The 27,143-nt window shown below is 47.0% G+C and overlaps 1 protein-coding gene across 1 annotated transcript; it reads left to right on the top strand.

Moving 5' to 3' along the window:
- NKX3-1 (NK3 homeobox 1) lies at positions 23,135 to 26,875 on the top strand. The gene is made up of 2 exons (XM_003483391.4): positions 23,135 to 23,539; positions 24,769 to 26,875. The coding sequence occupies exons 1-2, from the start codon at positions 23,215 to 23,217 to the stop codon at positions 25,185 to 25,187; spliced, it is 744 nt and encodes a 247-aa protein (XP_003483439.1). The 5' UTR covers positions 23,135 to 23,214; the 3' UTR covers positions 25,188 to 26,875.

Genomic DNA, 27,143 nt, shown 5'->3' with positions numbered 1-27,143 from the left:
TTCAGAGGAAATTAAAACTTCCCCGTATGCAAATATGTCCAAAGTCATATAAACTGAAGACTGAAAATTAACTCACTTTATTAATGGGAATATGGAATCTAATAAGAAAGTTGTCTTTGGCAGGTACTAGCAGGAAAATCAGGCTCTTTTTTCTTGGATATCATTTTTGAGACAATGAAGAACTCTGCTTCTTTATCCCCTGGACCATCACTTTATCAAAAGTTAAATTCTATTATTTAATAAATTCTAATGTTTAATTAAATTGTATTGGCCCCACATGTTCTCATTGCTGAATCTGCCATGGTTGTTTTCTGTGAATGTGGGAAACAGGAACTGTTTGGTCCTATGTAAACTCCGCCTAACTATTGACAGCTTATCTCTTAAATGTTATGTTTACATTAAAAACAGGGCAATTATTCACAGTTTTTCCTTACTATCATTTCATCACATTTTCTCTCCTTTTTGTTTTCATCTCTTTTTTATTTCTCCATTTAAAAAAAACCTGTTAATAAAATTGTATTTAGGAGATCTTTTTTGATGCAGCTGATTAAGGATCCCGTCGCTTGGGTCACTGTGGTGGTACAGGTTCAATCCCTGGCCTGGGAATTTCCACATGCAGTGGGGGAGGCCAAAAAAAAAAGAGTGTATTTAGAAACACCCTGCCGTATCTTTCAATTATAGCTAGTGTTATATCCTGGGGATTAAAAAGTACAGTATGTATTTATTTATTTAAATTGGGAAATCTTAACAAATACCCCTTAGTTAATTAAGCTAAGACATAAAAAAATAGAGATTAGAGTTGAAATTTCCATCACAGAAAACTGTCATACAGTATTCTTCTTCTTTCACTTTGGCGGGGGGGAGGGAGTATTCCTTACAATTATTTGTGGACACTAACCTCATGACAGTTGAGTTTAAGCTCAAGGCTGCCACTGAGTAACCATCTGTATGGTCCTCCGTTGTTCGGTGAGTTGTAGTCAATTTTCCCAAGGTCAGATTCTAAAAGATTATATGTTAGTTTTTAAAAATCCTTTGAGTAAAGTCCTTACCTGGGAATGCAGGTCATCATCATATGAAACTAGCAAAATACTTGGTGCAACACAGGAAATTAATAAATGCCTTTCCTCACCCACCCTCTTGCAACCCAAGGACATGTCTTGTTCTGAAGAGGCCTTGCCTCCCGTGCTCCCCCCACACTTTGTGCCTCATGGGAAAGCCCCAGAGGAAGGGCAAAGGCTGTGGACAAGGCTCTGAGTGAAGGGGACAGAGGCTTAGTTCAACCATCAGTAACTCAGTCATCAGTGAACATGGGACATAAAAGAAAATGAGATTGGCGTGCCGCCTGTAAGGAATTTATTATCTAATTGGATACCAGAGACCAGCATGAGAAAGGTGTCTAAAAATACAAGGTGGTATACGTTGCATGGCAAGTCGGACAGCCAATAAACTCTCTGGAAAGAAAGAAAATCCTATGTGAGCTGAGATGCTTAGAGAAGGTGCTTAGAGGAGGTGGATTAAGCCTGTTGATTAGGGTGAGAATGACCCCATTTATTGAGAGAGGTTCAGGGAATAGTCTAGGACTTAGAGATGGAGAAAAGCAAATGGGCAAAGGCCAAAGCTAGAGTCATCTTTTCTAGAAGTTTGAGATAGCATTTAAGGCAAGTTTCTGGGACTTTGTAAACTGCAGTGAGTTATCTGAAGCAGTACAGGAGGTTGGAGGGAGTGTTGCTTTCACATACACCCAAGATGCTTCATTGACCCGTGCCATTTTCTGTTTTGCTGGCCAGATGGCTGTGGCATCTGTATTTGCTGGTCTAAACAAAACAAAATCAATAGCAAAACCTCGTCTGTGTGCAACCCGTGGCTTTTTCTTTGGATGAGAGCCTGGAAGTTTGAGACTCACCAGACACCAAGGAGATTTCTTCCCTAAAGGAAAGGAGAGCCAAGGAAAACTCCTTCTCCCCTCTCCCCACTTTAAGTGATCCTGTCAGGATCACTTTAAAACACATCCCTCTCCCAGCTCACCCAGCCCGCCCCCAGCTGCCCATCTTCCATCCTGTAATCTCTCCTGCGCACTGAAAGCTGCCCTCTTTTGTGTGTCTTACTGAGCACAGCTTATCCGAGGCAGGGCTTTCACCAGGGAGCCCCTCGGTAAGCAATCAGCCTCTTATCTGCATCATTCAGTCCCATCACTCCAGTCACCTCTTAATGTTCACAAGTTCCCCAAATGGGAAGTAATTGACCTCTAAACAAAACAAAAAAAAGCTCTCAGAGAGATAGCAGGGGTTTCTTTCTTGACTGTCCCAAGGCTAGGGTCTCACCTAGGCCAGGTGGATAAGTCAATAAAAATGCAGACTTCCTGGCTCCCTCTCCTTCCTCCCCCCACACTACCACCCCCACCCTCCCTGCCCCTTCCAGCCCACTTCCTCTGATACTATCTGCAAATCAGATGGAGCACAAGTCGAAGCCCAGAGCGCAGGGTTGTCAGAGATTTCTGATTTTTTTTTTCTTTTTTTGTATTTTTGTCAGCATGAAGCTAACACCTTGAGGGGACATATTTAAATCTTTAAAAATTCCATTCAAAAAATGCTTACAACCCTCAAAGTTTATGCCAGCTTGTCATTGTATCAACCCACTAACTTGCCTTTTTTTTTTTTCTTTTGCACAAAACCAGGGAACTCCCAGTCATAAAATTTGCACCCCGACCCTCTCCCCCCCAACCATGCCAGAAAGAGGCCTCCTCAGGGACATGGAAGGTGGTGGAGGACCAGAGTTAGGAGTTGATGGACTTCATGCTACCCCAGTTCAACCAGTGATACACCATGTGACCTTAAGCAAGTCTTGTAACCTCTCTGGGCTTCAGCATCTTTATTTATAAAGGTGGATTTCTAATCTAATTTTGATGAGACTATTCTGTTTGAGATGGCTCTCTGATTTCAGATGCCTTTATTAATTTTTTTAATTGTAGGATAGATCATATATCACAATGCGTTTGAAGCCTACATCAAACACATCATGCCTAATTTAAAGAATAATTGTAAAGTGAACACAGAGGTAACCCCTTCTCAAGGTAAGAAACAGGGGTACTGACTCCCCGGCAGACCTTCTCCTGACATCCCTCCAAGAATGCAAAGCCCTTCTCTCCTTCCTTCCTGGAAGGAGATTCTGGCTATTCTGCTTTTTATGATAATAATTGACACGCTTCCCCTTATGAATTTACCCATGTGGACACAACCCTCAACAATACGGTTTAATGTTGCCTGATTGTAGATGTTACATAAACAGTATTATAGGGCTCATACGTATTCTCCAGTGACTTGTTTCTTTTTTTTCAACTTGATGTTTATGAGATTTATCCATGCAGTTGGATGGAGCTTAAGTTTGCTCAGTCGCATTGCTACATCGCATCCCATTGAACCTATGTACCTCAATGTATGTATTTATTGAAAATGCAGGTAGTTTCCAGCTAGGCCCTAGAAGACAGAATGCTGCTAGTGGTACCTTTTCTCATAGGTATGGCTGCCGTGTTCTCTAGCGGGAGTTTGTCCTAGCTTCTAGGAATTGTTAGGCCTTGCAGAGCAAAGCTCTATCCTCCGACATATTTCTTTTGTGTGTGGGGGTCTTTTTAGGGCCAAACCTATGGCATGTGGAAGTTCCCAGGCTAGGGGTAGAATCCGAGCCATTGCCCTCAGCCTACACCACGGCCATGGCACCGCCAGATCCAGGCTGCATGACCTACATCACAGCTCACAGCAACACCGGATCCTTAACCCACTGAGCAAGGCCAGGGATCGAACCTGCATCCTCATGGATACTAGTCAGGTTCTTAACCCACTGAGCCACAACAGGAACTCCCCTCAGACAGATTTCTATTTATATAACAACAGCCTTCTCCCTTTTGTACCATTTCATTGTGTCCTCACTACCTCCCTCTGAGGCACAGCATGTCACTGTTCCCATTTGCAGGGGAAGAGTCCGAGGCCAGAAAGGTGACAGCATGTTGTAAGCTAGTGACAGAATTGGGACTAGATCCCAGACCCTCTGTAGCCTGGTCATGCGTTAGTTTCACTGAAGACACAGGAGGGAGTTCAAGTCCTTACACATAGCCACTCAGTGGTCATAACCCGTGACCACTGAGTGACACTGTTTCTTTCTGGAGGGGGAGAATTGCAGAAGCAGGGAGGGAACCTTTTGGAAAGCGTTAAGAGGGGATAAATAGGAAGCAGGCTGCCCAAGAGAGCGGGAGGTGGACAGAAGAGCTGTAACTGCATTTTCGGGCACTTATGAGCAAACAGCATATGTCAATTCACTGGCTTTGGCACCCCCTTCCCCACTTTTGTCTACATTTTCCTCCAGCTCTGTACCTCCAGACAAGCTGATTCGTGCTTCCAGTGGCCAGCTCATGGCAGTGGAGAGAATTCAGGGAGGAGCTGTTTCCTCTCAGTTCCACCCCCAACCCTGGGGGATCCAGCTTCGTGGGGAGTCCCTCTGCCATTCTCCTGGCTCTCTATTTAGACTCAGACAGGTCCTCCCACCCTCAGCCCCAGAGAAGGATGTGGTCTTACTGACACAGTCCAGATTCCACCGCAAGGAAAGCAGATAGGCCAGCAGCCCGGCCACAGACCTCAGAGAGCTTCTGACTTAGTCCCTATGGGGCTGTCCTTATAAGCTGGTCTCAGTCAAACCTGCTTCCTTCCCATCTGAGCTTCGGTGGCCCCCGCTTCCTCCTGTCACCAGCCCAGCTTAATTGCCTGAAGCCCTGGGGCCCAGGAAATTGGAATCTGAAGTTAGGACTTCAGTGGAGGAAAGATGAACCTTTCTTTTGAAGGCCCTGGTTTCCTGTCCTCTGGACACTTTAGTGCCTCCCTTGGAAGTTCCCTATGGGCCAGGGACCTGCTCCTAGAGCAGCCTGGACCTCCCCATCATAATGCATTTACTCTCTGTGTCTGCTGTCCCCTCTGAACAATCAGCCTCACGTCTGCCTCCAACCCCACACCCTGTGCCTGTGATGGAGAAGGGGCTCAGTACTGTTTGTTGATTGACCAAATGAGTGAATGGTTGCTGTCTGGCTTCCTTTCATGGCCCCACAAAGTCTCTTGGGCTCTGATCTGACTCCCTGGTAGTTAGACCCACTGGAAGAAAGTCCTCCTATGTGTGGATGAAGATCTGACTCCTGGCAGGGGTTAACTGAGCCCTGACACCAGGGGCCCTAAGAACTTCTGTCAGCCAGCGGTTACGCCCACGGTGACAAGAATTCCTGCTTTCTTCTTCTAGCTATTCTCCTGTGGGTTGATTTACTTGTCTTTCATTTTGAAAGTTTTATTGAAGGATAGTAGACTTACAATGTTGTGATAATTTCTGCTATACAACAAAGCGATTCAGTTATACGTGTACATACATTCATTCTTTTTCAGATTCCTTCCCACATAGCTTATCATAGAATATTGCATAGTTACCTGTGCTAGATCAATTTAACTTAATTAGCAAGTATTAAGAAAGATTAGGTTGAACGTTGTGGGAGAACATTAAGACCGGTATTATTTTTAAAAATATATATAAGATTAGATGGACTCAAGGATGCAAAACACAGAGTCCTCATCTTTAAGATTATAAAACTGTGGGGAAGGCAAATACCTATACAGCCAAATATGCTACAGAGAAAACTAGAAATGGTGTGATATAAACATATAAATCCTTCGGTTAATTGAACATGCTGTAGAGACTTCCAGCTGTCATCTAACATCTGTTTTCCCCTTTCTTCTTTAGTTATAGAATCCCAGAATTTCAGTTAAGCACACAACCTTCCAGCTAAAGATTATATTTCTCAGAGTCCTTTGCAGCTAGGAGTGGCCAGGTAACTAAGTTATGATATGATGTGTGCAACTTCTAGGACATAATCTTACATGGAAGAGACTCCTTCCCTCCACTTCCTTTCTTTCCTGCTCCTGGCTGAAATACAGACGACACGGTGGGAGCGGTAGCAGGTATCTTAAATTATGACAGAGCAGTAAATGGAAGAAAGCTAGGTCGAATCGGCGCTGTAGCAGCCAGCCTACGCCAGAGCCATAGCAAGGCAGGATCTGAGCCACATCTGCGACCTGCACCACAGCTCATGGCAAAGCCAGATTCTTAACCCACTGAGTGAGGCCAGGGATCAAACCCAAAACCTCATGGTTCCTAGTCGGATTTGTTAATCACTGAGCCACAATGGGAACTCCTTCTTAAATTGGATCTGCTTACACCCCATCTATTGTATGAGAGAAAAATCAGCATTTGTCTCATTTATGCCACTGTTATTTTGACCTGTGTTGTAGCAGCTGAATCACTCGTAGAGGACAGAAGAAGGTAATCAGAAGACTGCCTGAAACAAGGATAGTAAATATTTGGAGGAGAAATAAATCAAGCCAATGTAATCCGGGAAGGGACCATCAAAGAGAAGGAGCTTGAGACAAGCCCCTTAGAAGGATGGATACACTTGGATGGGGGGAGGGAATCTGCAAGGAAGGATTTAGAGAGGAATATGGAGCCAAAGTTCATGGGATCCAAGGACTCTGTACAATGGCACTGAAGGCAGCAGTCTAGACGTGTCCCCGGTCATGGTGTTCGACTCTGCCCTTGCCGCAAGCCCCACTGTGACATTGACCCTGCTGGCTTAACTACCATTTCTATGCAAGAAACTCCTAAACTACAGCTCCAGCTCCAACCTCTATCCTGAATTCCAGATCCAAATTGCCCAGAACTTCTTGGATGTCTCCATTTGAATGTTTCCCAGACACCTCAATCTAAAACCCAACCCAGGGAGTTCCCCTTGTGGCTCAGCGGTAACTAACCTGACTATTATCCATGAGGATGTGGGTTCGGTCCTTGGCTTCGCTCAGTGGGTTAAGGATCCAGCACTGCCATGAGCCGTGGTGTAGGTCGAAGACGCAGCTTGGATCTGGCGTTGCTGTGGCTGTGGCATAGGCCAGTAGCTGCAGCTCTGCTTCAGCCCTTAGCCTGGGAACCTCCACATGCCACAGGTGCAGCTCTAAAAAGACTAAAATGAAATGAAATAAAATAAAATAAACAAAACAAAACTGATCCCACCCCTCTCCACTTTCCACCTGCCCATCCGACTCCACTTTCCATATTCCTCTCTTGTGACCCAGAATGACACTCCATTGTCTTCTTTCATTCTCTCCTCTCCCCTACCTGCCCTGTTTTGTTTTCCTGCCACTGCTGTCTACACTCAAGTCATCATCTCTCAATTGACCGTGTGCAATTACCGTCCAATTGGTCTCCCTGCCTCCACTCTCTTCTCTTCAGGTCATTTCTCATGCAGCTATAGGATGAAAAAAAAAAAAAAAAGAAAACAAAAAAACCCAAACTGTTGTCTATTCCTTGATGAAGACACTTTCAAAACACAGATCCCCCCCTTTTTTTTCCTTTTTACGGCTGCACCTGCCACATATGGCAGTTCCTGGGCTTGGGATCAAATCAGAGCTGCCATCTGAGTTATGAGGCATGTGGCCAGGTTTGGTAGATCCTGCTATTTATCCAAAGTAATTGTATGAGCCTGCATTTCCACTAGGAGGGTTTAAAAGTTCTGCTTGCTCCATCTCCTCAGCGCATCTTGTTAGTTTTCCTTTAACCCCTCCGTTTCCCATGCCCAGCAACTGAGGGCAGGTAAGGGGTGCTCTATAAATATTTATATAATGGGGTGGTTATGAAGAAACACTAGAGGATCAGCGGGAGACGAGTTTGAAGATGTGCCTAGTCAGTAGGCAGAGAAAAAGAGTATTTATTAAAATAATTAATTAAAATGCGTATTAAGACCATGTTGAATGCTTGATGTTTGACATCCATTCTATCACTTAATCGCCATAAGGACTCTCCAAATTCTAGGGTCTAAGGAGTCCAGCAGGCTCCCAAATTAGGCAACTGAGGCTGAGAGTGATTAAGAACCTTGTCCAAAATGGCCATCACTAAAGACAGAGGTAGATGAGCCTCCGAAGAAGTTTGTTTACTTTCCATGATGTTCTGTTGCCGTTTCATACACATTACAGGCTGCTGCTTTTTTTTATGATTTTTATTTTTTCCATTACAGTTGATTTACAGTGTGCTGTCAATATCTACAGTACAGCAAAGTGACCCAGTCATACATATATACATATATTTTTTTCTCACATTACCCTCCATCATGTTCCATCACAAGTGACTGGAGATAGTTCCCAGTGCTATACAGCAGGCTCTCATTGCCCATCCATTCCAAATGCAATAGTTTGCATCTATTAACCCCAGACCCCTGGTCCATCCCACTCCGTCCCCCTCCCCTTCGGGCTGCTGCCTCCTACTGTTAGTAAACTAGCTAAACATAAGCTATACTCGCTAGTGCCACAGCATCCAACACAGGCCCTCTGACGGGCTGTGCTTCTTTCGGATCCCAATATTTCTATCCCAACCTCAGAGAAAGTCATCAGAGGAAAAAGGTCCAAGGAACACAGTCAGATGTTTGGGATGTAGGAGACCACAGAGACTCCCAAGGGGCCTGTTCTCTGCATTCAGAACCACTGCCTTCAGAATCAGTCCTGTGAACGTATTACCTACATAAAACCCTGCACATAACCCCAGGGTATTTGCATTGAAGATAACAGGCCACTGGGGGTAACCCTTGGCCTCTGATTGCAGCACTTAAACTGCCCACCAGGGGACACCCTTGCCTCCAGTTTCCCACGGTGGGGAAAAGGGGAATTCTCCAAATTCCTTGGGCCTCCACTCAATGCCCATGCTTTTGGCTTTGAGCAACGTTTCAGAATTCTTTTGCAGGTCAACCCCTTTGTCTTCCAGTCTGCTATTGACAGTTGGGAGTGGACAGAAAGAGGCAATGCATCAAAGGATTGAGGGCTCCATGGATACCAGCTGGCCATGGTTTCAGTGTGACAAGCATTAACAGCATTATGAAAACAACAAGATGCTTATAGCTACAAGATCCATGGGTTGTTTTCCGGGATATAGATGTTCTCCATAAATACTATCTCATTTGATTGTCATATAAGGAAGTATGATTCTCACATAGCTGAGGAAACCAGGGGAAGTGAGGGGCTTACCCAAGGTCATACAGCTTCTAAGTTAGGGTCTGAATGTAAACCCATGATCCTGTGTACAACTGCCCAGTGAACCTGTGTATCTAAAATACACCTGTCTGGGTGCGGCATGCTAACTCTGAAGGGCTGGTAAAGCAAGTATCATGGATTAGCCTGCACCCTTGCCTTCCTTTTCACTTTCTCTCTGGGCTGTTGTGTCAAACATCCCAAAAGGAAGCTGATCTGTTTGGCTCTTCACATGGAACTGCCCTTGACTCTGAGCAGAGGTTCCTAACTGTTCCTGGGTTGAAGATTCCCTTGAGCATTAATTAATTAAATCTACTGGGTTCTGGCTTTAGTTCTGCCACTGACCAGTTCAGCCATGGAGGGCGAGTTACTTCACCTCTCCTGGCGTCAACATCATCTTGTGTAAAATACAGCTGGATCAATCAGTGGTTAGCTGTGACTGTCTGGGTTGTAAGTGACAAGGACCCGACTCACACTAGCATAAGCAAAAAAAAAAAAAAAAAAAAAAAAAAAAAAAGACAAGGCAACGTCTTGTCCCACAGAGCTGAGTGGCAGGAAGGCTTGCGGTGAGGCGGGCTGAAAACCACCAGGACCAGGGCTCATTCAGCCCCCACCCCATCCTGCCTCTCATCTCTGTTTTCCTCTGCCTGGTCAGCTTCATTCTCTCTGGCTGGCTAAAACCACGGCCAAACACACAGCCTCTCGCAAGCTCAGAATCACATCCCTACAGCTGCAAAATCAGAGACAAAAAAGCATTTTCTGTCCAACTCCAGGGTGAACAATCAAGCCAGTTCCTCTTCATCACAGGGCCTGGTGAGCATCAGGCAAGAAAACACGTATGGGAGAGATTTGGAAGGTCATCCTCAGCCAAAGAAGCCCCAGGGCAATTCCCCTGCTTGTATCTACAAATGCATCGTCTTGATAGAGCGGGTCTGCGGGGAGGGGGGAGTGGCAGGGCAGTGGGTTGTGTGGACATCCTCTCTTCCTGGGCCTCAACCACGGTGTCAGGAGGTGTTTCCATCTGTCTATAACTCCATGGACCTGAAGAGACTGATTCCCCCCGGCCCCCCATGGGTATCACTTCGCACCATTTCATTCCGTCTCCGAGGGTCACATTATCATCTCTGAGGCAAAAATGGAAAACAGGGGCAGTAGAGACACCTTTGTGGCGGAAGACCCACCACAAGTGCCACCTTCATGTTATACAACCTCTCTCTTGAAGGAGATTCTGTCTGTTATCAGAGTCCTTGCAGACCACAGACCTCGCATGCCATTCTTTCATGGACTCCTGTTAATCGTGGCCATTCAATAGCTGCATCTCTTATCCTAGGGGTGAAGAAACAAGGCAGTATGACTTTGGGGCTTTTGTGGTCTCCCACCTCATAGAGTCATAGCCTCCTGACCCAAAAGTAGCCTTACCTGCAGAGCAGCGCGAAGGCTCCCAGGAGGGGCAGTGGGGGCGGGGATGGCGGGGAGCCCAGGCTGTGATGCAGCTGTAGGCTTGCCCCCAGGCTTCGAGCAATAGCAGTTGGGCAGTGACAGTGAGGGACCAGAAGAGGACAAGACGAATACAGCTCCCGCCAGGAAGATCACAGTTTTAGAGGTTGATGTGTGAAAACACCAGCCCATAACTACCGGCCGTGCCATGTACACACTCACTGTCCCCAGGGGCAGGTGGACACACCCTGAGGCAGCGATGCCAGTCTCCAGGTCTACTGCCATCCTCTGCCGACCCTCTGTAGCTTTTGTTTTGTACAATTGGTGGGGAGGAAGCACACAGACCACGACTTGCTTCCATTCCACGCCACCCAGAGAAGAAGACTCTGCTTCAGAGATGCCTGCTTCTCTCCCCTCTCAGCCTCTCCCCTCAACTCTGAGCCCCAAAAGTTAAGGGCGGTCTCCAGAGGCAGCCTCTCCAGCACTTACCCAACGTCCAGGCAGAAGGGGACTCCGCACACACTCCTTATTGCTTCTTGAGCACTCTCAGCTTCAAGGTCAGGTGATGCAACTGTTGACGAAGGCTTTCCCGGATGAGCTGGTGAGAGGCCTGGCCTGCAGCCTCCTCCCTCTGTCCTGATGGGGACAGCAACATGACCCACCGGGCCATTGGAAACACGCAGACTAGAGCTCTCCTTGGTCTGGACACCCACAGTTATCACTCCCACTTGTCAGAGGAGGTAACTTAGGGCAGGAGAAGCTAAGAATCTGCACCTTGAAAGTGGCAGAGCTGGGATTTAAACTCAGCCTCTTGGGCCCAAACCCCACCCTGTAGAACCCACACCTGCTGTTCCTTTGTCCTTTGTAATATCTACCACATGGGCCCTCACTCTCACCGTCACGTGTCAGCCTCGGATCTGGCGTCCCGATCCCCTTCGGGCAATCTGTCATCATTGCCACCAGCACTGTCTTCCTTCCTTAAACACAGATTTGAAGATATCACCTCTCTCTTCTCCAAAGTGTCCATAGCCCCTTAGCAGCCTGTGGGTATGAGCCCCTCCAGGTGGTGGACGAGGCTGCTACTCTTACCAGGCAGACCCTTCTTCCTCTGCTCCACCTACTCCAATCCTCTCCATGTGTCCCTCTAAAGGTTCACCTCCTCCGTGAAGCCTTCCATCCTGAAGCTGCCCATCTTTTTTTTTTTTTTTTTTGTCTTTTTGCATTTCCTAGGGCCGCTCCCCCAACATACGGAGGTTCCCAGGCTAGGGGTCGAATCGGAGCTGTAGCCGCCGGTCTACACCATAGCCACAGCAACGCAGGATCCAAGCCTCTTCTGCGACCTACACCACAGCTCATGGCAACGCCGGATCGTTAACCCATTGAGCAAGGCCAGGGATCAAACCTGCAACCTCAAGGTTCCTAGTCAGATTCATTTCCGCTGTGCCACGATGGGAACTTCTGTCTAGTGGTTTTCAAACCAGCTTCTGAAACACCGTACGAGCCCCCAGAACGACACTGGGACAGATGGATCTGGGTGTATGTGGAGGGGAGGGTGGCTACAGTGTGTGCTCAGTGGCTACAGATTCACCTCTGTCTGTCATAGATTCAGTATCCATGTAAAATTTCATCTGAAAATGGTCCTGCCACTAAGAAGATCTGCGGCCAGTCTGCCTGGTGAGCATCTTGGCTTTGGCACCGGTTAGCGGAGGGATTACTGCAAAGTCAGTCAACTCCTCTGTGCCTTGCTTTCTCCTTCTGTAAAGTGGGGACAGAATGGTATCTATTCAGAGGGCTGTTAACATAAGAAATATTAGTATAAGAAGAGTTAGTATAAGAAAAGTACTTGGAGGAGTTTCCTGGTAGCTCGGTGGGTTAAGGATCCGGCATCGCCACTGCTGTGGCTCGAGTCACAGCTGTGAGGCAGGTTTAACCCCTGGCTTGGGAACATTTACATGCCATGGGGAAAGAAAAGAAAAGTATTTGGAACAATACACTTCAAATGTCAGGTAAGTTTTAGCTACTATTGTTTTACTGCCAGGCCAAGGATTTCTGTATCACTGAATTTCTTTGGTGTAGAAAGATGGATTTCATGTGGTCCCCATGAAATGCTAGGTTGCCTTAAAACGGCTGGACGTTGAATGGGCCAGCTTCCTGGCTGTGCCCTCACTGGAGAGGGCAGGCAAATCTGTCCATCAAGATCAGGAATCTGGAGTTCCCATCGTGGCTCAGCGGAAATGAATCTGACCAGGAACCTTGAGGTTGTAGGTTCGATCCCTGGCCTCACTCAGTGGGTTAAGGATCTGGCATTGCCGTGAGCTTGGTGTAGGTCGCAGATGCAGCTTGGATCTGATGTTGCTGTGGCTGTGGCATAGGCCGGCTGCTACAGCTCCAATTCGACCCCTAGCCTGGGAACCTCCATATGCCATGGGTGCGGCCCTAAAAAGACAAAAGACAAAAAAAAAAAAAAAAAGATCAGGGATCTCACCTGGCTTCCTTCCTCTCCCTTGCTAGCGTCCCTCATCCCCGGCCACTCTTTCCACATTTTTTTCTCCTGCTCAGAATTCAGATGGCACGCATGGCTTCTATCCCTGTTTGAGGGAAACAGCCATCAGGAATGTGCTGGGCCCACCATGACCATGGGGCTAGTTTCTCAGGGACCTTGAGCCGAGCTCAGCAAAGAGGGGCCCCCACCGATGTTTCTTAGACACCTGGCTAGGCTGGAATCCGCTGGACACCCCATTCCTCACCCGCTGCTGCCCTTCCCCTGCCTCTCTGGCTGGAGTCCATTCTGTCCAGAGGTCTCTGGGCAGGGGTGGGGGTGGGGGTGGGGCAGGGAGCAGGGTCATGCTTGATTTGACTCATCAGTTTTTCTACTTATCAATCAGCTACCTGCTGGCTCTGCCAAGAGGTTCCATGAACAGATTTTTGTTCAGTTTGCAGTTTGGTTTGGTTTTTTTTGAAGGCCTTGCCATGCCCATTGGCATGTCCTAGAAATAAAACACTGGCAAGGGACTTCAACTGTGCTTGCAACAACTTATGTCTTTAAAAAAAAATACATGCCATAAATTAAATGATGGCAATTATCTCTGCATGTTTTTGACTGTTTAAGATATTTTGTGATTGAAATCATGTTTTTAGAGATAGAAATAAAACGGACATGGGTTAAAATTCTGACTTGGTCACTAACATGTGATTTTGAGGGAGTTGTTTAGATTCTCCGAACCTCAGTTTCCTCACTGCTAAAATGATGCCTCAGGCAGTTCCTACTGTGGTTCAGCAGGTTAAGAACCCAACATAGTGTCTGTGAGCATGCGGGTTCGATCCCTGGTGGGTTCAGTATCCAGCACTGCTGTGACCTGTGATGTAGGTTGCAGATGCGGCTCGGCTCTGGCGTGGCTGTGGCTGTGGCGTTAAGCCAGCAGCTACAGGTCCAATTTGACCCCCAACCTGGGAACTTCCACATGCTGCAGGTGCAGCCCTAAAAAGAAAAATAAATAAATAAATAAATTTTAAAAATGATGCCTCAGGCCTCTCAACACCCGATTCTGCGAGTTTTAACTAGGAATGGCACATGCCTCCGGGTTCTGAGCATTCCCTCTCTAGCATCCCTGTCTCCATGCCTTCCAGAGCATTCTCTATCGCCCCTCCCTCCCCTCCCCCAGCCCCTTCAGAACCTGGATAAATATATGAAGGGGATGAAAGCCTTGCGTTTCAGGCTGCAGGGTGCTTCAGGGTGGTCTAGAAGGGCCTCCCCATGCTGGGTGGCCATTTCCCTTGTGAACTGTAAAAACACCAGCATGGTCTGGCCTGCGTTGGGCAGGACTTGCGTCAGGCCAAATACGAACCCCTGGCTGGGTGACTTACTTCTTTCTCAGGGGTCTGAGGCTATGTGTCCTAACGGAGTTTCAGAAAAGTGTCTGTCAGAGAAGCCCTAGTCAGTAGTTCTGGAAGAAGGCAGTTTTCTTTGTGGGAGAGCCTCTCGTGTCCCCAGTCCCTGCCTAGAAACGGGGCCCGGATTGGGGTGGGGGGCTTGGAGGGTGAGTAGAATCCTCAGGAGAGCCAAGCAGAGTCTTAGCCCCCAGCCCCTCACCTCAGGAGAACGTGGAACCCTCACTCCCATCCCCAGAAATCTGCCTGCTCCCTCCTCAGATGCTATCATTTGGGGAGGGATCTCTGGCCTGCCCGGTTTTATGGGGAGGGGGGCGCTGAGAGCTGGGAGGGGGAGAGTTCATCTCAAATTACTTCTGGCTGCCGGAGTGCTGTGAGAAGGTCAGAGCCTTCTTCCCTAGACAAACAGCCCCCAGAGTGTCTGCCCATGAGGGCTCTGCTAAGCTGATGAGCAGACCAGGCTGGGGTGGGGTGGCGGGGGAGGGATGGAGGCCACCCAGTTAGAGCACATGGAAACTTCTGCAGATTGCCCCCCCTCCCCCGCCCCAGCCCAGGGCTTGCCAGAAATAGGCCGGCACAGAGGGGGCAGAGAGGAGGTGATTGGGGGCTCTGTTAGCAAAATACTCTTGGGTTCCTCTTGCCAAATAAATCTTTCCAATGGCTTTGCTCGGGCGATAAGCACAGATGGGGGCAGAATGAGGTTGAGTCACTGTCTGCTACCAAGCTTTCCCAAAACCCTAGTCTCTTTTGCCACGACAGAAAAGACGGGAGGGAAAGCTGGCATAAATGGGTACAGAGTTGGAGGAAGAGACCTTCTGAAAGGGTCTTGGGACGGAGGGACAGAGAGGGCTTTTGGCCAGTATGGTATTCGAAACATGACTGGGTTTCAGAGTGAGAGCCAAGGCTCGGGCACATGTGAGGTTAGAAGACCCTGGAAAAAATGGAGTAGGTCACGTGGGGCTGCAGTGACGTCCACACCATCCTCACAGTGTCCACTGTCTCCCAGAGTTGCCCCGAGCCCTCAGCTCATCACTACTGGTGGTGGCAGGCAGAGGGGAGGGTCCTTGAACCAGCTGCTGTGGCACCTTGTAAGCTTATCAGACATCAGCCTCTCAGACCCAGGCCTATTGAACAGAATCTGCCTGTAACAAGACCAGTGTGGAGCCCTGGTGCGTGTGTGTGTGTGTGGTGGGGGTAGTTTCCCTTGTAGCTCAACGGGTTATGAACCCTGTGGTATGCGGCTGTGGTGTAGGCCAGCAGCTGCTGTTCTGATTCGACCCCTACCCTGGGAACTTCCATATGCCATGGGTGTGGCCGTAAAAAGCAAAAAAACAAAAAGACCCTGGGGAATCTGTATGCACCTCAAAAGCTGAGAAGCACAGGTCCAGCCATCCAGACCTGTCCCCTACTATCCCTTCCCTCTGGACTAGTTTTCCTGGGCTCTGGGCTGGTCTCCTCACCCTCCTCTCTCATGCCACGTGCCTCACATCCCTCGGCTGTGCACTCTGCCAACCACCAGTTGGTAAACAAAAGCCTGGCAAATTCATGCCATCATGTAACTGAGGGTAGCCTGATGTGTCACCAAATTCCCATGGCATTTTCCCATCAACACATGAAGATCATCTCAACCCAAATGCCTCATGGAAAAATGCAGATGATGAGAGTATCAGTGGGGAGGTAATGCCTCTGAACCACTCCAGGGGGCAGTGCCTCTGATCCAGGCTAACCTTGTGGAGGGTGGTGTCATCATCCTCTCGTCCCTTTTTCTGGTGTCTCTGCCTGTCATGCTCCTGTGGGAGAAGAGAGAGAAGCAAGGAAATAGGGCAGACTCCGGCAGGGACTCTGTAATTGCCATGGGAGACACCACGGAAACCTGAGGATGGGTGTCCGATGAACACTGGCTGTGTGCCTAGTGCCCGGCGTGGTGCGGAAGGCACTGCCTTTAGAACCAAACAACCAGGGTGAGCTGTGAGAACCTGGGCCTGTTACCTTCATCTCAAAACTTCCACCTTCCTATCTGTCAAAAATGGTCTCCAGTGGTCTGTAGGGCACATTGAGTGTCCATAGAGAGCCAGTCCAGAGTGGGCATTCAACACGTGTCAGTTTTCTCTCCCCTCTCCTAGTGCAGGACAGAGAGAGCTGAGACACAGCCCTGACCTTCAATAAGGTCAACCACACAACAGAGAAGCAGAAAATGATGAAATACTCCAAGACAATCGAGGATTAGATGCCCAAAGGAGCAGCAGAGCCATCGATGGAAGCTGGACAGCTCTCCAAAGTCTTTGGGTGGAAACTGAACTGGTGAAGATAAACAAGAGCCATAAATGCACACACAGCCAGCACAGAGGCCTGAAGATGGGACTGGGCAGGACAAGAGTGGGGACCATGACAGAAACAGTAAGGCCAGGGGACAATGTCAGGGAGGAAGGAAGGGAGGGAACTGGGAGCCTGTGGGGGAGGCTTTGGAAAACTGGGATGGAGAGTTGGGGTGTGGCTTTTCACGATGCAGACACCTCAAGTATGTTGGTTCATCCACCATGCTCTCCTTCCCCTTCCCCCTGCCCCCCGCCCCAGTTTTATTAGGGATGTCTAGATTCAGAGCTCCTATTTGTTTGGGAAGCATGAGGTGCGCCTGGGAAAAGCAAATTTCATTTGTTGCACAGGTGGGGCTAGAATCTAAGACTACTAACGGAGACGAACCATTCCCGGGCCCTCTGTGCATGGCAGGTGCTGAGGTTCTTTATGGTGAAAGGTCTTATCATTCTTTCTAATAATCTTGAGGGGATGCTGGTTTTGCACCCATTTTGCATGAGGAAACTATGGCCTACTCAGGAAGGTTAGGTAACTTGCTCAAGGTCCCACAGCCACAGCTACTTTATTAGCCACTCTTCTCCTTCCAGAAAAAACCAAATCTGCCCCAGCTCCCCAGATGCTCTAGATTCTAAGACACCCTGAACTCCCTGAAGCTGCTTTCAAACAATGATTTATCCCCGTGGGCTTAAAAAGTCTTTAGTTTTACTGCAGAGAGGACACCAGGATGGGGAAACACGCACGACTCTTCTTGTAAGATACAGAAAATAAAAAATGAAAAGCATTTAATGTTCCAATGCAGCTCAGAGAGATAATGGGGGCGGGGGGCAGCTCTGAATACCAATATCACTGAACTTGTAAGGACGATGGGGGAAGTCTCAGGTTCTTTCCTAGAGAAATCAAGAAATTTTATTAGACGCTCCCCAGGTCCCTTCTAGCTCTAAAACGCCTTTGGATCTAGAAAACTTCTAAAATACGTAATGGAACAATATATAAATGTTAGAGTCCCACTGTGGCTCAGCGGTAATGAACTCGAATAGTATCCATGAGGACCTGGGTTTGATCCACGGCCCCGCTCAGTGGGTTAAGGATCCAGCATTGCCATGAGCTGCAGTGTAGGTGCAGACACAACTCAGATCTGGTGTTGCTGTGGCTGTGGCATTGACCCTTAGCCTGGGAACTTCCATACGCCACAGGTGCAGCCCTAATAATTAATTAAATTTAATATGTAATGGAACAATATATAAGTGCTTATGATAAAACATGAAATTGGAAGGAAAAACAGGATATAAAATTACACATATCCTACAATGAATATGGCTGAAGACTGGAAGAAAATATACAGAGAAGAAAGTTTTAATGAAGGAATGGGAGTATGGATCTAAATGTATATTTCAAATAAAAAAAAAGACCCAAATTTCATATGAAGACAGATATGGTAATCCTTTTGTTATCATTTCTGCGTCCTTTTATAAATGCCCCTGAATTAATTCCTAGAGGTCAGATATCCAACATGGGTCTCCTTGGGGTAAAATCAAGATGTTGGCAGAGCTGCGTTCCTTCCAGAGGGTTTAGGGAGAATCCACTTCTTGTCTTTTCCAGCTCCCAGAAGCTTCCCATATCCCCTGGCTCACCTGCCCACTCCTCCACCTTCTGTTTCGATGCCAGCAAAGGCCATTTGAGTCTTTCTCACCTTCCATCACTCTACCTTCTTGATGTCACTCTCCATCTCTGACTTTGACTCTCTTGCCTGGTTCTTTTACTATAAAGGCCCTGTGATTACATAGGGCCCACCTGGATGATTCAGAATAACTTTCCCTTCTCAAGGTCAGCTGGTTAGCAATTCAAACTCCATCTACAACTTAACTCCCCCTTGTCATTTGCAGGCATTGCAATATAGGGATTTGGAGGTGTGGCATCTTCTTCTTTTCTGGAATTCTACTCCACCTAAAGAGGCCTAGGACAGCCCTTTGTGTCTTTGTATTCCTGTCACTTTCACCCAGTTTAAGGTGCATAGACATGGCAGGGAGGGGAGAAGAGACCTTATGCTGCAATGTGCCTTAGGACCCTGTGGTATCTTCTGGGTCATGTTGCCAGCCAGTGAGATGCCTATAGTACCTAAGCTGGACATACACAAGCAAACATGTATTGAGCGCCTCTGTATGTCAAGAAATAACTGTATTAGGGATGGTGTAAATATGAGGATGACACAGTCCCTGCTCAGGAAGATCAGAGTCTAATAAACTAAGAGGTCTCAGCCACACAAACACCCAAAATGCCAAACACCAAAGGAAAGACTATGAAGCAACGTCAGGGGAAGTGCTGGGGCTGTGTCCCCATTCTGAAGGGACACCTGGTGTCTAAGGAGGAGGTGGTGGAACAAGGGAACCCAAGCTCAGCTTGTTCTCCCCTCCTTGCCATGTCTATGCAGCTTAAATGGGTGAATCTTAACTTTTAATTTTTAGAATTACAATTAGTACAAGGAAATGCCCCCTATTCTGCTCTCTTCTTCCCTGTGTCATCAACCAGAGGTAACTGCTCTATTGAGATATTTATATCCTTCCAGGTTTGTTTATATGTTAAATTGCTCATAAGTAAAATATTCTCTAGGTAACCCTAACTATTTTTTTTACATAATGAGTTCATTTTGTAACTTTTTTTTTGCAACTTGAATCACTCTCTGACCGAATTGAGGCTGTGTTCGCAGTTCAGTGTGTCGTGTATTTGTAGATTTCTAGGGTAAATCATAAGCATGGAATATCTGTGTCAAAGAATATGCCCAGTTTTTTTTTTTTGTAAGCAACAATGATATTTTATTTTATCAGGGTATAGTCGATTTATAGTGTTGTGTCAATTTCTGCTGTCCAGCAGAGTGATCCAGTCACAAATATATATGTACATTTCTTTTCTCAAACCATCTTCCATCACGCTCTACCTCAAGAGACTGGACATAGTTCCCTGCACTGTACAGTAGGACCCCATTGCTTATCTGTGACAAATGTAATAGTTTACCTCTACCAACATCAAACTCCCCATCCATCCTTCTCCCCCCCCCCCACCCCCGGTCCCCTGGCAACCACAAGTCTGCTCGCCTGTCCATGATCCGCTTCTGTTTTGTAGATAGGATCATTTGCACCATATTTTAGATTCCACATATAAGTGATGTCATATGGAATTTGTCTTTCTCTTTCTGACTTACTTCCCTCAATATGACAATCTCTAGTGGCATTCATGTTGCTGCACATGGCATTGTTTTGTCCTTTTTTATGGATGAGTAGTATTCTATTGTCTATATGTACTACATCTTCTAATCCATCCGTCGATGGACATTTAGGTTGTTTCATGTCTTGGCTGTTGTGAAGATGTGCCCAGTTTTACTGGGAGAAACTCTTTCTCACACTCCCACCAATGCTAGACATTATCCATCTTGCTAACCACTGTCAACTGATAGGTGGAAAGAAGGTATCTAAATGTGGTTTTGATTTGCATGTCTCTAATAATGAGTGTGGTTAAATTTTTCCCCATATGCCTGTTTATGTTTTAAATCTTTGAGCCTCTGGGATTTCTTTTGTTATAAGAATAGAACAGTATTTTTTTGAAATACTACTAGTACTAGTTATTAAATAATTCATATTTCTCTCCACTGATCTGAAATGCCACCCAGCTACAAATTTTTTAAATGAAAAGAGGCCATTCAATCTAAACCTCACACCTTATGCAAACATTAATTCAAATGGATCATGGATTTAAAGGTAAAATATAAAACTTTCAGAAGATAACACAGGAGAGCATCCTCAGTACTTCAAAATAAACAAAGCGTTCACAGGCATAACACCAAGAACAAGATCTGTAAGACGAAAATCCACCAAAATTAAATTTTTTTTTGTATTGTGAAATATCCTGTTTAAAAAACAAACAGACAAGCTACAGACTAGGAGAAAATATTTGCAAACCACATATTCAGCAAAAGTTTATACATAGAATATATTGAAAAAGCTATCGAAACTCAACAGCACCCCCCCATCAAATTATAACATGCACAAAAAGAACTGAACAAATATTTCACCAAAGAGGATATGTCAATGGCAAAGAGCTACATGAAAAGGTGTTTAACATCACTAGCCACTTGGGAAACGCAAGTTAAAAATTAAAACCGTGGGAGTTCCCGTCGTGGCACAGTGGTTAACGAATCCGACTAGGAACCATGAGGTTGCGGGTTCAGTCCCTGCCCTTGCTCAGTGGGTTGACGATCCGGCATTGCCATGAGCTGTGGTGTAGGTTGCAGACGCGGCTCGGATCCCGCGTTGCTGTGGCTCTGGCGTAGGCCGGTGGCTACAGCTCCGATTAGACCCTAGCCTGGGAACCTCCATATGCCGTGGGAGCGGCCCAAGAAATAGCAAAAAGACAAAAAAAAAAAAAAAAAATTAAAACCGTAATGAGCTATCACTACACACCTCTTAGAATGGCTAAAATAAAAAATAATAACTCCAAATGCTGATGAGGCTGTGGAGAAACTAGACCTCTCATACATTGCTGGTAGAAATCGACAAATGGTACAACCACTCTGGAAGATAGTGTGGCAAGTTTTGTTTTGTTTTACAAAGGCAAACGTATAATTGTCATACAACCCAGCAATTGCATCTTGGACATTTATCCCAGATAAATGAAAATTTATGTTCACACAAAAACCTGTACATAAATGTCCACAGCATTTTCATTCAAAATAGAAAAAAAAAAAACCCACTAAAATAAAACAAACAAAACTGGAAACAGACCACTTGTCCCTCAGTGGCTGGATGGTTAGCAAACTTGGTAGAGCCATACAGTGGAACAGGATTCAACAATTTTTTAAAAAAAGTATTCACTACTAATACATCCAACAATCTGAGTGGCCTCAGGATCATTATACTCAGAGGATAAAGAAAAAAAAAACCCAACAATTTCACAAGGTTACATACTATATGATGTTTGAGTCTATTTACATAACATTCTCCAGATAGTAAAATTATAGAAATGGAGATCAGATTAGTGGTTACCAGGGAGCTGCAATGGAGAGAAGGGATTTGGGTACACAAATACAAAGAGATAGCACAGAGAGTTCTTTTGTGGTGATGGAACAATTCTGTATCTTGATTGTGGCTTTATAAGGATCTATTCATGTGATAAAATTGCATAGGGCTACACACACATACACCTGAATGCAAGCTTTTAAATGGTGAAAATAAAATAAGGTCTGTAGCCTAGTTAATGGTGCATATTAATGCCAATTTCCAGGGTTTTACATTATACCAAAGTTATATATAATATGTCATCACTGGGGGAAGCTAAGGGTATGGATTTTGCAGCTTCCTGGGAATTTATAACTATTTCAAAAGAAAAAGTTAGAATTTTTTACAAAAAAAAAATGAGAGAAGAAAACCATTTTTGGTGAAAAATTTCCCATTGCACAGGGTGGTTCTCTTTAGCTGTTGCTTTATCCACAGTAACTTTACTCCCACCCCAAACGCACAACATACCAACTTTTTGAAAGGTTTCCAATCAAATGAAAGGTGTCTTAGACTAGGATGTACAGAGAAATAAAAATAGTTCAAAAGAACACTGGTATACTCTTTTTTAAATTCACCAATTAATATTTTAACCCCTTCACTTCATCATATAGGATCTATCTGCCCATCTATATCTTTGTTTCTGAACCAACTGAGGGCAAGTTACACAAATTGTGGGACTTTGCCCTTACATACTTTAGCGTTTATTTCCTAAGAATATTCTTTTACGCAGTCACAGTGTTGTTAGCAACTTCAATAATGTTAGCACTGATTCAATACTTTGTCATCGTCCTATTCCACTTTCATCAATTGCCCCAATAAAGTCCAGTATAGAAGGCAACCTGGGGCCAGATGCTGCACTTAGCTGTCATGTCTTTTCAAAAGCCTTAGATTTAGTAGGTTCAGCTTTGCTATCAATGTCTCCCTGTCACTGGGCACCCAGAATTCTTATCTGTGAAGTGGGATGGTGTTAACTGCCTCAACTATTTCTTTTCGTGAGTAAAGGGACTTTAACAGTCCTCTAAGAGCTAAATGGAGTGTTTCTCTGCTGCATCATGATTCTCCAGAAACAGCGAAACTTATTTTGTGGGTTGGGGCAAGAGGAGACTCGCTTTGGTTTTCTCTTCCAGCCTGAGAAAACGACGTAGCGGGGAGGGAGGCGAGATCGGATTCAGGAGAAGAACGAAAGTGGAAAGGAATCTCTCTGGAAGACCAGGCCGAGACAGTGCTAGACTCCCCTTTTCCCCTCACCTGGAGGGCCCAGCGACCAATCAGCGGCGGGGTTCGGGAGTACGGCCAATGGGAAGGCGGCGCGGCGCCCCCCCCCCCCCCCGGGTTATAAGTGCACCCGGGCCGCGGAAAGTGAAAGTGGTGCGGCCGCAGCCGGCGCAGCCTGGGCGCAGATGCCCGGGCCTCTGCTCAGGCGCGGGTGCTGAGCCGCCAGGATGCTCCGGGCTCCCGAGCTACGGCCGGGGGAGGGGGGGACGGCAGGCTGCAGCCCCCGCGCCGCACCACCCATCCAGTCCAAGCCGCTTACCTCCTTCCTCATCCAGGACATCCTACGGGACCGCACGGAGCAGTGCGGAGGCCAAGCGGGCAGCCCGCAGCCGCAGCCACCGCCGCAGCCCCGGCGCCAGCCAGACCAGAGGCGAGACCCTGAGCCGGAGCCCAAGGGAGGAAGAGGCAGCGCCGGGGCGCCTGAGGACCATAGGAGCGCCCGGCCCCGCGCCGCGCGGAGGGAGGCCGAGCCGCCGGCAGAGACCGAGCCAGGTAAGCTAGCGAGGTTGGGGAGGCCGGTCTGGGCCGGGGTGGGTCCCACAGGAAGGGCAGCCGGCCCGCGGGCTACACCGCATGAGAGCGTGTGCTAGGCGGACCTCCTGGATCTCTGCTGCAGAGATGCGGGAGCCGGTGGCGACAGGCAAAGAGACCTCACCGCCTCCGCTGCGGGCGCGCCTGGGAAATTAATCCTGAACCCCAGCGTCTGGGCGGCGCAGGATTTAGACATGGGCTTGACTCGCCGGGCAAGGTGCTCCCTGCGCCGCTAGGAGACCCAGGCTCAAGGGTGAGCGCACAACACAGCGCCCACCGTGCCCCAGGGTCCCAGGTGGAAAACCCCCACACCGCTCCCAGCCACCGCGGGACCCACAATCGACGCTAGCCTCATGTTACCTCTTGGCAGTTACAATAACAAGTTACTGACAGTAACTTATTAATATTAATAAACTAGGATTTGACCTGCAAAGACTCCCTTTGCTTCCCAGTCCCATGGGCAATAAAACAGTAAATTTAGGAGCCCCTCTGGTCTTGAGGACATGTAACACCGTCGGAACATTTGCAGTAGACTTTCTTTTCTTTCTTTCTTTCTTTTTTTTTTTTTTTTTTGGGTAGTTAAAATTGGTACATAACATTATATTAGTTTCAGGTGCGCAACATAATATTTGATATTTATATACACTACAAAGTGATCACCACAATAAGTCTATGTATCATTACCATTCAATTGACTGCCTTCTTACAAGGCATCCTAATGGCTCATTTAAGAAGTGGGGGGGGGGGTTTAGAGCAAGTGAATGAACTCTCTACCACGGAAGCCCTCTCTTGCCACCAGGGCATTAACACCAGATGCCTCTGGGGCCTGCTTTTCCAGGTATCTTATTTCTCAGAGCCTGCCCTGCCTCCCTTCTCCCTCCTCTCCTCAACACATGGATCCAGAATCCCTATTTAATTCTACTGGACAATGTGGCAGGAAGTTCTACCACTAACCTCTCCTACCTTGGGGTCTTGATGACTCCTGGAAAATGAATACATGGTCTAAGTTGACACTCATGCCCCACTCATAGAGTTCCTGAGTCCTGTGAAAAAAGTGCAATGTATCCAAACTGACAGTGGGCTGTTTGTTCACTCACCAGAAGAGATAAGGGTGGATTGAATTCTATTCTCTTCCCTGCTAACATGTAACGTTTTCCTTCCCATCCCTGCCTCTCCGCTCTCCTTTCCAGATAGGCACCTTGAGACTTATCTGCTGGACTGTGAAAACACTCCAGGCGCCTTGCCGAGCCTGCCCCCAACCCCCAAGCAGCCGCAGAAGCGCTCCCGGGCCGCCTTCTCCCACACTCAGGTCATAGAGTTAGAGAGGAAGTTCAGCCACCAGAAGTATCTGTCGGCCCCCGAAAGGGCTCATCTGGCCAAGAACCTCAAGCTCACGGAGACCCAAGTGAAAATATGGTTCCAAAATAGACGCTATAAAACCAAGCGGAAGCAGCTCACCTCGGACCTGGGGGACCTGGAGAAGCACCCCTCCTTGCCGGCTCTGAAGGAGGAAGGCTTCTCTCGGGCCTCCCTCATCGCCATGCATCACACCTACCCTTACTACCCCTACCTTTACTGCTTGGGAGGCTGGAGCCCAGCTTTCTGGTAACAACGCCGGCTCAGACAACCATGTGTGATCAAAAGCTGCCTTCCCCTGGTGGTCCCTCTGGAAGGCAGAAGGGCCCGGGGTCAGGGAGGACTGGGCCGCAAGAGACCTGCAGACTGAAAGCACTGGAGGTTTGCTTGGAAATCCCAGATTCTTCACTGGTGTGCCAATGAAAGACCTGGGACAGGAAATAACTTAAGAGCCAAATAGGTCCCCCCCCCCACGGGAATGTAGGTCATTTTTGCTTTGAGAGACCCGCTTGAAGTGGGGCGGGATACAGTCAAGTGCTGTTTCCAGCATCACTTGTGGAGGCTGCCCACATCACCTGTGAGAATTCTCCGCCTCCAGCTCCATCCTCTTTTGTGACTGAGCATCCGCTCCTCCTGAAGGGGGTGTGGGGGAGGGGAGGAGAGCTAAGATGAGATGTCACCTCCAGAATTAAACTGAAGGTCAGACGCCTCTCATTGGCCTTGGAGTATGACCACGGGTTGCTCTCCATCCCTGGGGGAGAGCAGGAAGCACAGGGTCCCACAGAGAAGCCTGTGGTGCTCAGGGCAGGTTGGCACAGGATACAGAGATGGGTAGGAGGAGATGAAAATATAAGCTTCTTATTCTTCCTTTTAAAATAATAGGCCAACTGAAGTATTTACAGGGTGGCCCAAGCAGAACAAGAAGAACTCACTGTGGTTTTAAGACAAGCTGTCTAAACAGAAACTTTCCCTCAAGAGGTGGGCTGGGGCCGGAAGAATCTCCCCGTGTCCAAGACAGTGGCTTAAGGAGAAGTCCCCACGCATGCTGCTGCGGGGGGCTCGCATGTCTTTATTAGCAAAAGGACCTTTTTGCCCTGGGCCTGAGAATTTAGAATGAGAAGGTTCCTGGAGTTTTCAGGCTGTAATTCATACAACACCATGACAGGTAACATAATTTTTCAAGCCCCTTTTTTGCCCTCCTATTTTTTTGTTCCTTTTCCACAGCAGGGCTTCTTTTCAGTCCAGACTTTTAGTCTGACTGCACCTAACTTATGCCTTCCTTATTTAGCCTGATCCCTAGTCTTTTTTTTTTTTTTTTTTTTCCTCTTTTTCAAAGTTTTCTCTCTCCTGGGTTAAAAAAAAAGAAAAAAAAGTAAAGGGAAGTAGATTCTAAGTTAGCTAAAAGACATGCATTAAAAAAAAAAAAAAAAAAAAAAAACAAACCTCACCACCTAGCAATTCTTATTTCTTTCCTTTAAAAATATATAGCATTAAATCCCAAATCCTATTTAAAGTCTTGGCAGCTCCAGAAGGTCACTGCCGTTTTCGTAGGACTTTCTGGTGGCTCTGCTGTTACAGTTCGAAGACTGCGAACCCTTTGGCATCCCTGCAGGCAGAGGAGGTGAGAGGTATGGGGCTTCCACACGCAGGAACACAATGCAGAGTGAAGGGTCAGTAGATGCCCTTAGGTTGCCTGGTGGAAATCTGTGGAAATCAAGGGCTCTGGGGTGAGGGGTGGAGAAAAGGGGCCTGGCCTTCCGAAGCCCAACCCCCTGGGCAAGCTGACTGGGCTGATAGCACTTTGCAGGAAGAGGCTAAGAAAAAGGAAACCGTTTTCAAAACACAGTATTGCGGTTTCCATCACCAAACAATGAAACGATCCCAATGCTTCAGGAACTGTGTTTAACACCCATTAAAAAAAAAAAAAAAAAAAAAAAAAAAGAGCCACCTGGTGACTTCAGAGAGAAGGCGGAGCAGGCACAGGAGAAATGTGGCCACCCTTCTGTTTTTATCCTGTTATCTCAGGGACCTGGTAGAGGGGAGACATGGGAATGAAAAAAGCCAGTTACTAATGAGGTACCCCGAGGCCTGGAAATCTCTTGATCCCTCTACTTAATACTGTTCGATGATAAACCTTCCAGTTTCCTCCTATTAAAAAGGTCCAATTTACTGTTGGTGGCAAAACTGCCAAAGTCAAGAGAGAGTTGGC

Source organism: Sus scrofa, chromosome 14, assembly GCF_000003025.6.
Source record: "Sus scrofa isolate TJ Tabasco breed Duroc chromosome 14, Sscrofa11.1, whole genome shotgun sequence".
In the NCBI taxonomy this organism is placed as follows: domain Eukaryota; kingdom Metazoa; phylum Chordata; class Mammalia; order Artiodactyla; family Suidae; genus Sus; species Sus scrofa.
Note: the sequence above shows the minus strand (reverse complement) of the source record. Positions and strands in the feature narration are given on the sequence as shown.